The sequence below is a fragment of the Rhea americana genome, unplaced genomic scaffold (genome assembly GCF_003343005.1).
Source record: "Rhea americana isolate MKP2758 unplaced genomic scaffold, rheAme1 scaffold_37, whole genome shotgun sequence".
In the NCBI taxonomy this organism is placed as follows: Eukaryota; Metazoa; Chordata; class Aves; order Rheiformes; family Rheidae; genus Rhea; species Rhea americana.
In genome coordinates, this window is record NW_028186501.1 from 467,165 (window position 1) to 478,885 (window position 11,721).

The 11,721-nt window shown below is 40.0% G+C and overlaps 1 protein-coding gene across 3 annotated transcripts in view; it reads left to right on the plus strand.

The window, feature by feature from the left end:
- The first annotated feature begins 6 nt into the window (after window positions 1–6).
- The window catches only part of PPP2R2B (protein phosphatase 2 regulatory subunit Bbeta), a 108,566-nt gene continuing 96,851 nt past the window's right edge, over window positions 7–11,721 (plus strand). Inside the window, exons 1-2 of one of the 3 annotated variants that reach the window (XM_085312718.1) lie at window positions 7–181; window positions 5,989–6,077. In XM_085312718.1, coding sequence (XP_085168844.1) covers window positions 108–181; window positions 5,989–6,077 — 163 coding nt within the window. In that variant the 5' untranslated portion in view covers window positions 7–107. Of the gene's footprint in view, window positions 182–5,988; window positions 6,078–11,721 lie in introns of those variants that run through there. The other 2 variants (XM_085312719.1, XM_085312720.1) reach the window with 2 other exon arrangements.

Below are 11,721 nucleotides of genomic sequence, written 5' to 3' on the forward strand. Positions count from 1 at the left end.
GCCCTGGGTCTGGAAAAACCCTCATGGATTGAGGAGGCTTTGGGGTTTTTTTAAGCTTTTTTTATGCGTTTATTTTGTCTTTTTTACCATTTTTGTTGGAAGATGAAATGCTTCTCACGTTATCTGCCTTATATCTTCAGACCGCCGAACACCATCCTGTCTTCCAGCTGCCACGCAGAAGGTACAGACCACCCAGAGCTGGGGAGGGGAGGGCRGCCGGGGGGAAGACGGTCGAAAGGGAACATGACTTGCCCAAAGCTTTGCTGACATTGCCTTTTGCAGCTGATATGTGACGGTGCTTGCTAGCAAAAAGCCTGTGTGACCGAAATCGGTTTCCCCTCACAGAAAGCTGGGGGAAGCTCTTACTGTTTCTCACAGGAGAAGGCTAAAATGCCAGAAAAATATTTGGAAGGCATTTGAACACTTAGTAAGATGATTCTGTTTATTCCTGTAAATGCTTGTTATTTTACTGTTAAGTTTGCACTAGACATGCAAACAGGCAAGCTTTACTGAAGACTTTCTAGTTACTGTGCTGCACATTTTACAACTTTATGCAGTTTTTAATCATAGCTTTTAATTAATCTGCATATTCCCTAGAAAATCAAAAAAATCAGATCTAGCAGTTCCTGTATTTGGGTATCTGTGCTCTTTCACTCCATTCAGTAAAGCCTGTTTTCAGGTCTCAGCAAAAACACTTCTGCGGCTATTTGGAGAAATGAAATGTTCTTAACGTGTTTGAACTTTGTGTTTTATGGGCAGGAATGCAAAGTGTCATGTCTGGAATTTAGTGAGTCTTCAGTCAGACTTCTTCCATAGAGACCTCTTTCATGCTGATTTGTAATCCTGTCTGATATGACTGTATGTGTGTTTGCTGTGTGTGAAGTATCGGACGGTTTTGTGAATCATCTACAGTAGTTCCAAACAGCTCAGCAGCATCAAAATTTCACACCGATATTACTTCCCTATTTGGAATTACAGCACTTTTTCTCATGCATCCTAACTATATTTAGTTTTTGAGGTAAACCCATTTGTTCGTCAAAGTATGGCTAATTGTACATGGCGCTGCCCTGAACTATGGGACCAAGAAGAAATTAAGAGGCAAGCTCTGTTTTAAGTTACATGTGGGAAAGCGTCAGTATTGCCAGTGTTGCTTTGGGATCATTCAAGCATTGCACAGTGTTTCATGCTGATGGAACTGGGCCACGTGATGCTGTTCTGCGTTATCCTCTGGGTAGCAGAGGGTGGAGTTTGCCCCAGTGCAAATTTTCAATGCCAARTTATCATTGGTGCTACAGGAAGATCAGCCTCACAGGTGAGAGGGGATCCAGTGCTGACTTGACCCATCTAATCTATTTTAGAAATCAGTCCAGGGGATTCCTAATGTCAAATGTTTGATTTTTTTTTTTTTTTTTGATATGAAGGGCCAAGGTAGTAGAGAAAAGGGGGCGAGTTTGTGGGTTTTGGAGTTTTGGTCCTAAAGAGTTTCTAGTGGTGCTTTTTGTAAATAACTGTTGTAAAATAATTTGTAGTGGGTGGGTAACTTGAAATGTGTTCTGTTTACAATTCTTTGSCTTGTTTCATGCATTGAGGTACTTGAAATTTAATTTATTCTTGACAGTGGGAATTAACATTTCTTTACGGCATTTACATAAAACATTCCGTCTGAAAAATGTTTTAGTTTTAATGTATAATCTGCAGTGTGTGTAGGACAGCTCTGTAAAATAGCCYTTTTTCTCTATATTCAAGCAGTGCGACTATGCAATCATGTGTGGTCAGAAAGACTACCTCACACCATATTGCATTAAAAAAAAAAAAAAAAACTTTTGTAAAATTCACTGATTTGTAAATGAGGGCCTTGATTTTGCAGCTRTGGGGGAGTGTATGATTTTGGGGACTACAGAAAGACAAGCTGCTCTGTGGAGTGTTCTCACGAAATCATGCTGAAACTTGCCTGTTAGGAGGGAGGGCTTTGGGGAGGCCCTGGAAGACTCTTAGCATGCAAGAAATTGAATGCATGACCTCATTAAAGTATAAGAATTTTCAATTTGAAAGAAACCCTAGAATAGTCCCTTATATGCCCAAATAGGCCAATAGATTGAGTTTGGGTATCCTGGAGGGATTTGTTTGGACAAAGGCGAATAAACTGTGCAACAGGAATCCACTTTACTGTGGGCTTAATCTACAGTGTGCGTACCTGATGAATCTGAAAGTGATCCAGAGGTATACCTTGCCTTTTCAGAAACGCCATTTGAGCCGCCAGTTTTCTGTCACCTGAAAACAATGGAAAATAAATGGATCAAGCTGAATATGAGAATTCACAATTTGATCCATTTTATTTTTGTATTTACTCCCCTTGAACACCAAGATCAAAGTTACAGCTCATATATAGAAGTTTTTTTATTCTTATCCATACTGGGTCTCAATTAGTATAGGCAAAGGGAAAATCCAGAAAAGTTATTTGAGTGTAGCACTGCTAAAAGCAAAGCAAGCAAAAGTGCTTAAAAGTGACATAATAAGCAATGTGAGCAAAGAACACGGCAAAATTCTGGAATAGAACTATAGCTATCTGATGATTTCTTAATAAGGAAAAAAACAACCTTCCTGTTATCCAGATTTCTACATACTCATTCATCTAATTTAAGACTCTGCAAAGATTGAATTAACAACCTTATCTGTAATCAAAGTGAAAACCTAAACAAATACTGTAGGGGTGTATTCTAYGCCCATGGCTCTTTAGGAGAAGATCGACTTCAATCTCTGTCCACTGAGTGAATCTAGTTAAAAAGGAACATGGAGGGGGAACACATCGCCTAAGTTGCTTCCTGATTACTTGACTGAGAACATGGTAGAGCTGAAGATGCGGCATGGAAGGGTCAGGCCTGAAGGACTTAAATGCATTAATTTAGCTTGGAGTGCCATCATCTAATGCTATTCAGGTTGCTGTACTTTGGTTCAAGTGCAGGGTACGGACAATTTTTTTTCCTCCCGCCTGAAATCTATTGGGATAATTTTGTCTATTGGGATAATTTTATTTGCTTAAAACAACTCAAGACTAAATCTGGAGTTTTCTCTTTGAAAAATGTGGTTTTTGAAGATTTCTTTTGTTTTCATTTTGACTTTGTCCAAAGGCACTGCTCCTTAACATACTCAGAATAAGTCACTTTTGAATTTTTCTACTGGAGTAAGTAATTCAGTGGAGAAACAGACCTTGCTGTTTTAGGTCATATGAGACTGCTGAGGAAAAAAGTTGAATTAAAGAAAGAATACCATGCTGGTGTTCTATTTATTCTTATACATTACAAAAAATACATTAAAAATGTACAGGCATGTACAGAACTATTTTTCATACCAATTACCAGATGCATATCATTGATTTGGGGTGAAACTGGGATCTGGAGAGTTTAAATGACAGTGTAACAGACCAAATAACTAGCAGAACTGAGAAGAGAGCCTGAGTGAGATGCTTACTCCTGCTTCAGGGTGGCTAAAAAGGCCAGTATAGCATATAAAAACTCATAGTGTACTGTGTCCAACAGGAGCAGGTTCTGGTGTTTTGTACCTACATTTTTTGAGTAATAAAGTTGGAATGTGGTATCTTATTCATTCTCAGTGGATTACAAATAGATACACAAATAAAAAGAAATAATTAGCATTATGACTGGCTAATGCAAAATAGCTGTATACAGTGTAATRAAATCATATTACCATCCACTGCAGGTAGAACTGTAGTATCAACCCTATGGTTGCTTGGCCTGTTTGACATTTGTCAGACTACAGTGTGCTCAGCTGCTTCCTACTTTGCCRGTCTTGCTGGGTTAAGCAGCAACGCTTCAGAGACCGGATGCAGATACCGCTCAGCCCAATGAACAGTCTAGGCATTCCTTGACAGATCTCTCAGCCAGGTTTTGCTCCATAAACAGACAAGGAACAGGGTAGTTGAGCTTGTCATGGGGAAAGCTTTTCCCCTCCTTCAGTCTGGTGAGACTTTTGCCAGACAGGAGACTCCCTTCTGYCTGTGCATCGCCCCACACTGTGCATCACCTCTAGACACGCTTCTGATCCCTGCTCTGTCTAGGCTGAAACTTGACGTCTGTCAGCTCACCTTGGTTCCCTCGGATATGTGTTGTTTTCCTATGGAGCGGAACCAGGATCCTTGCAGGCCAGGTTCTTAAAGGACCCAGGAGGTCTCTAATAACCTGTCTTGTCAGACCATGACTTTGTGGAGAACATCTTGCGGTGCCTGGTGCATTCCAGGCGTTCATTCTGGAGCTGAGAGTAACCCCAAACAGAGTAACTTTCTGTTGTTGAAAGTGGTATGTGCAAGATGGTCTGCAAAACTTTATTAACCAACAAAATTGCATTTTTATTTAAATTTTGATAATGGCACATGATAGTCTAATACAAGATTTGGTTCAGAAAGCCTGTAGTAGAGCCTGTGTAGGGCAGGTATTGTCTGTTACTTTGTTATAAGAATTCTCTTTTATTTACTTACCTCAAATTCCCAGTGGTACAAATGAGATGTCTAGGTTCAGCAGAGAACCTAGAACAGAGAACAAAGACCATGCATCATGTGTTTGGCTGAATTTGAGTCTACAATACTACTTTTTTTTAATCCTGATTGCTACTCCTSCACTGTATTTGAGTGAGGAGTATTGTGGAATAAAAACATTTATTGAGCTATTACATAAGATGAAAACCAACCATTTCGATTTACTRTGTTCTTGTGGTGGTGTGTGCATTGAAAATTCATCCAAATAGATCTTTTGATCATATATATGCACTGTGAGCTGTTTATCATTCATGACTCGGCATAGAGGGGTTCGATGATAAAGGGAGTGATATGTTAACAGAAATGTGTTTAAGTTAGTATCAGGTTTGCTTAGAACTGTGGATAAGCTGCAGCAACTCATTGGCTTGGGCTGTATGTTTACAAAACACAAATCTCAGAATAAATAAAAATCACTGATCAAGTGGTTTTGTTTTAGCATAAGCTTTTTGCACTTCTGCAGGTTTTTGTTTCAAGGATATTTAAGATCATTACAATCCTTAGTTAAGTAACCTTCAGGAGAAAAAGCGTTTGAATTACAAAAACAATATCCTTTCCTACAGATGAGGAAATAAGCACAAAGAAGGGAAGTGAGTTCTTTGAGGTCATACAGTCACCCAGCTTTTAGTCATTTGCTTTTCTTGTAGARTTTATTTGAACAGAAAAGTATTTCCTTTTCCATTTTTCTGAGCAACGTTTTGAAAGGTTGGCTCTTCTGCAGAAGTATTAATTTTTTTGGATATTGTAATTGACATTTAGATATGCAACACTTCTTTCGTATCCTTAAAAACCTTTTAATGTTCCTAGGGAATCTTTTCTTGCATTATTCATTTGAAAAGCAGGCTAACAGTATGAATGCATTTTCAGTAACTTCCAAAACTTTTCAAATTTGATTGACATTCAGTTTGAGTTAGACTGAAGGTCTTAAATCACTTTGTATTTTACACTGACAAGTGTAGCCATTCTTCTCAGTTCTATGTTTCCTGTGCACTAATACGTTAGTTTGGTGCAGAAGTGAATCTGCAAACAATAGAAATGCATCTGATTCATTCACTAACATTGCTGTTAATAAGAATTATTTAAACATTAATGTTTAATATGAAAGACTATCAAGTGTCTGAATTTACTGCTGAGGTATAGTTACAATATTTTTTATTGTAACAAACAGTAATGTATGTAATGACGCACGTTTTATACTTAAATGCAAAAAAAATCTGGACAACACAATGAAAACWCATTCAGGATTGCTTGTTCAATGGTATATGTCAAAGAACCATTGCTAATTCCAAGCTAAGTTCAAAAGAAATAGATTATTTCATTAAWCTAATGTCTGTTCTCCTTCATTTTCTTTTTTAGAGTTGCTGATTACAATTATGGCTTGTTGATTTACTCATTAAAGTTTTCTGATTAACTTAGTTTTTCTTTGTGAACTTTGGTTTTAGGATTTACAGATGTTTATCTCCTGCTGAACATCTTGGACAGTTATCAGCTATAGCTTGTGAACTGCTCTGCAGCTATTTGCCATTTACAGGTGATTACTGAATTGCATTGTATTGGATATGCTTGTGAAATAGAATATGTATATTTTTAAAATAGGAGAATGGAAAATCTGATTCTTCTGTATTATTTGTGGTTCGGTACTCTGGGGTGCAGATACCACTGCAATGCATTTATACACTTTTGTAAGATGGTCCAGGCCTCTAAGTGCTTGCAATCCACAAAACTCGTAAGTATTAAATAYGCCTGTCTACATATGAATTTCCTTGTTTTCATGAGAATAATACAGTTATTTGTATGGAGAAGTGCCTAGCATTTCTCTGTGAATTTTCCAAGTAAAGTGGAAGTAGTGTGAAAAGCTGATAGTGAAGCATCCATAAATATTGATTCTATTAACTCTAATTACTGTATCAGTGTATTAAWAAACTTTGTCACTTTTGTAATGTTTTATATTTCCCAGGTACTTTTGCAAAGTAGACKATTTTTTTTCTTTGTTGGGACTATAGACAACCAAAAAAAAAAGTGTCCACTGAGCCTAGTTCAGTTTAGGACAGAGGTTTTGGAATTTAATCAGTTCTCTGCATAAGCTGAAGCAATATTCGAACAAGCAATAAAATTAGTGTTTGTTCAGTGCCAACAAGTCTCAGTATCCCTTGATTTAAAGAATTCAGCAGGAATCTAGTATGATTTTCACAACTCTTATATGCACATCCTTCAGTCATGCAAATATTTTAGAGTGACTAAATAAAGTTGCTTATTAAAAAAAAGTTATGGAGGTAGTACATTATGAACGATGCAAAACCAAGCACAAAGTCTGTAATTATTAGTGTGGAATTTCGATGCTGGCTAGTTTTCTTTCTTATGGAGGAAAAAAAACTTCACACTGTACTGTAGATAAATTTCAATTTGACTGGGAAATACAAGAAGTAGAAATAGAAGATGTGTCCCCTTGCAGAAAACCTCCTACATCCGATGTACCCAAAACTCACAATGCACGAAGAATACGGTAGGTTTTTCTATGTGACGCGAACAAGAAGCAAGAGTAGCTGCTGGTAACGAAGGGTTTTGAAACCCTGCCATACTTAACCTTTGCTGCTGTCAAATGCAGATGTTGGAGGAGAAATAGTAGTAAAATGTGACTCATGGGAGAGAACAATAAGTGGTGTGGGGGTGCAGAGAAAAGTCTTGAATCACAGCTGCAGAAATAGAAAACAAAGGATTTGCTATACAATTACCACAATGTATTATCTGGGTCTGAGTCTCAGCTGACATCACAACTGTCTTTATTATGTTACCATCGTGGCTGCTCTCACTGCCCTCCTGGATGTGTATCTGGCACTTTTATTAGAAACTCTGGCTTTTCTGGGGATGTATTTGTTAATATTTTACCTGTTCCAAATTCRGTACTCAATGGGACCACTAGCACAAAAGTCTGGCATTTGAAGGTTATCATAGCAGGCTGAGCTGTACTTACTGGTAGTACGGATACAGTACTGTGATTCCTATAAAGTATTTTTCATCTATGCTAGGTTCGTTCTGCAATCTTACTTCCATCCAGATGGTTTCTAGGCTCTTTTGATTTAGCAAGAAATGAAAGAATAGATCAGCTTGAGGTTTTTGAATGAGAGGAGATATACTACAGAAAACTATCATGCTGTGTTACTTCTCTCAAGATTTAAGTGATTAAGCAGTATTAAGAGATAATTATTGAAGTTAACATGGAAATGTGCAGTCAGAAAATGATGAATGAGGAAAGGGCTGGTAAGAACTCAAGAGGTCTCTTAGTTCAGCCTTCTGTTTGACAGGCTTGAATAAGGGAGATATTTTGACAGGTATTTGTCAAGCATGTCTCACATCTCTATGGATGCCACCTCACTATCTTTGCTGGAAGCAATTCTAGTTCTGAGCTGTCTTTATGGTAAATGCTCGTATGTATCTAACAAACTATGTCTGACTGTAGTTTAAAATGATTCTCACTCTCTGCTCTGCAACCTGCAGAAAAGCTGTGCAGCATTGTCCTTAGGACCGTATTTTATGTAGAGTTTTTCAGTCAAGTTTTGTTTTATACTGCCTTTATAAATGATGTTTTCTGAACTGCTTATTATTGCTGAACCCTTCTATTCTTTCCTCATTAGTATGGGATACCCAGGAAGGGAACTGGTATTGTAACCAAGAGCTTCATCAGTCTTTAGCAGAGGAGAATGTCTTCTGTGATTGCTGTGTGGCAGCTGCTGATTTGCTGTAGTGTGTTTGACATGTGGGGTGATGGTCTTACCAGCTCAAATTCAGTTTGTCCTCTGCCATAACTCCAGTTTCCTCCCACTTTGGTGAATTTTCATGTGCACTAAAGGAATTCTGGTTGAAATTCTAAATTTCTGTGTTGCTGAATATATAGTCATACGCTGTCAGGGCTGTCAGATAATAGCCTAGACTGTGGAAAATGAAGGTTTATTAAGCATTGGCTATTCTTTTTTGAGAAATATAAAGACCAGTCTCTGGGTTCCCCTCCCCCCCCCCGGCCTCCCCCTGGGGATCTGGATTTGGAAAAGAAAAATCCTAAAGCAGGGCGACAAGCAGAAGGGTGATGAGGAACCCAGTGCCAGTGGATGGTGCCTGACACCCTTTGCTGCTGCTTTGGGCTGGGTCATGGGCACAGGTGCCCCAGGGCGTCCCGCAGCCTSGCCCCGTCCTTGACACCCTAGACCCCTCCTGGGAGCCGCAGGGAGCGGAGCGTGAGCAGGGCAGCGTTTCTGACCCAGGCACCTGGTGCGCAGGGCGCCCTGATGCCAGAGCCAGAGGGAGCCCCAGGACCCGCTCTCAGGGCCTTGGGGCATCTAGACACAGAAGTAGGACAGATCTCCTGTACTGGGGTGGTCTGGTCGGAGTGTGGGCCTGGCGGAGGATGAAGGATGTGTCTGTGTGTTACGGGTCCTGGGAGCACTGGGCTGCACAGGGGAAGTGAGAAAAGAACCCCCACCTTTGTTCCAGATGGAGAATTTGGGGCTGTTTAGGGTTTAAATTCAATTAATGGTCAAGAGCAGTGAGGAAAACAAAATAAAATTTGTAAGCATTTATTCTTTCTGGATCAGAAAGAGGAAATACGCTGTTTAAAGTGGTGAGAAAGTTCCTCAGGAGAAATACGTAAATCTCATCCTTGATGCGTTTGCTGCTAGTTTAGAAAGATAAAATTGCGTAATCAAAGGCAATTAGAACTAGCAGAACAAGTAGTGCATCTTTACTTACTGGTAAAGCCTGTAGCAAAATTTCTCCCAAAACATCTTGTTGAAAGAAATGCTGAAGTTTATAAAGATTTTGTAAAACAAGCTTCTCCTCAACACCCCCTTTAAAATTTTTAAATAAGATGAAAATGTTGTCATTTTCACTACTTTTTGTCCTCCTGGGAGAACCTTCACTTCTTGGTAATCCTTTTAATGTTAACGTCTACGGTAAGATTAATTAAAAAGCTTGCCCAAGACCAGAAGTTGTCTTTGATGTGGCCAGATGCGCTCTGTATGTATGTAARCCTGCTGTAATTGCATGGCAGTCAGTGGAGTTGCCCCAGATTCCCTTCATGGGAACGGAGATCAGTGTTGGGCACTGGCCTCTGCTTGCACCAGGCTCCCTGCCTGCCGCTGTGGTCGGTGCCGCCGCTGTGCGCCCTGCCCCTGCCCTTGTCCCTGTCCAAGCTCAGCAGCGCTGTGGTGGCGGCTGGGCTCCCCGAGGGGCACGTGGTCCTGCACCGCACTGCATGTGCGGTGTGTAGCTCATCCCGGGTGGGTGAGACCCACCAAGACTATCTGCGAGCTCTGCGACATGTTTGTGGGGAGCGTCACCAGCATCAATTGCTCATGTGGGTCAAGAGCAGCATGGTCAGCTGAGATCCTGGTAAACTGCCCTTGGAAGGGCTCAGAGGGTGGTGTGGGTGCTCCTTGTGTTTTGCTCTTACTGCTGTCAACTACCCATAGTTGCTCTAATAACACTACTGAGCATTTTCCATTTTAACCTGCTAGCCCTGACCTAAGCAATCACTGTTTATCTTTCTAAACAATCACTATCATGAAATGCTTTGAGTATGGAGCATCTGTTACTCAAATATTTATGGCTGTATTGTACCAGAGCCGAACTAAAGAAATGAAAAGGTAATTTAATAAATGGGTAAAAAATCAATTGGGTAAATATCAAATATTTGAAAATAAATGTTTCTTTAAAGGCATTTGAACAGTGACTGGCATCAGCGTCCAGGGACTTTTTCATGTGCATCGCAGCTGCAGCAGCGGCACAGGGCACTGATTGTTAGTGGTGGCCCAGGCGAGGGTGAGTACCCAACGCCATGCCATGGCGCAGCCTGGCACGCCTGCCTCGCCGCAGGCACAGGGACCCCTTGTCCCTGGATCCTGGTCCTCCCGCCGGGAGCGCGCAGGGCTGGAGCTCTGCCAGGCTGGGCTGCGCAGGTGGGCACGCGGGTGTTACCACTGAGGGATGCTGGGGACTTGGAGCGGACACCCCCGAGGCTTGGCAGTCACGTCTCAGCGTGGCACTGCTGCTGCTTAGTCACCAGATCCACCAGGTGCTCTGCATCAGAGGCAGCACACCTCTCCTCCCGCTAGCAGGTTAGGTGTCTGCTGTGGAGAGTTTAAACTGAAAACCTGCCTACGTTAAATCTTAAGAAATTATATGTGCTTCCAAGTTGCAGACTGTACATACAGAGAGCAAGAAATGACATGGACTAATTTTGATCTGTGCTGCTTGATAGAGTGCCTGTGTTTTCCTGACCCTGATGTGGCTCAGATTTGGCTCTGTTATCTTTGTGCAGTTGGAGTTGTACAAAAAATACAGTTGCCTTTGCTAACGCATTTAGTGGTACTAGTTAATGCTGCCTTGCATGTCTTCTGGACTTGCTTTGAAGATGTGGCAAGTCCTTGCAGGTCTTTTTAAACCTTACATCTTTGTGTTCAGGTACGTGTAGGCTGTCCATCATTCAAGTTTGTACACATACAGGCAAATACATTTTAAAAATGTGTATCCCGTGTTCTTTATTCAGTATGAGTATTTGACAAAGGCTAAGCTGAAAAAGGTCATACAGCTTCTGCTTCTGCCTATGAAGTCTGGAACTAATTGTTGGTTCATTTAATGCAACTACTTTAAGGAAGTTGATCTACTGCTTTTGCAATAAATCCCCCTTAACTTTATAAATATGAAGTGTTCATATTGTTCACTGCTTGATTGATAAAATTCAATTCAAGTCAAGTCAAGTAGTAAGCATATTTCCAAGTAATTAGTGCTGTTAATGGAACTGACTTTTAGCTCAAGATTAAATACTGTTTTAGGTTTCATTATTTAGTATATTTTTTCACTATCTTTAAAAAGAACAATTATTTCCTGAATTTCTTGATACTCGCAGATTTCAGAGTCATTGCAAAAAAAAAAAAAAAAAAAAAAAAAGTGAATTTCCTTTAAAGTTAAGGTATTTAGAAATTATATTAATTCCCAGAGTATTTGTATTAATAGTTTCCTGGCTAGGAAAGGGTGATAAAGAGTATAGCAATTCATCTGTTCGAGTATCCCCAAGATAACTATTATTCTGTTTTCTCTTAAGCCTTTAACAGTTCTCTTTTTTTCTGCATTTCTCAATTTTCTGCAACCTTTGAGCTGTCCTTTTTTTTTCTTTTTTTCTTTTT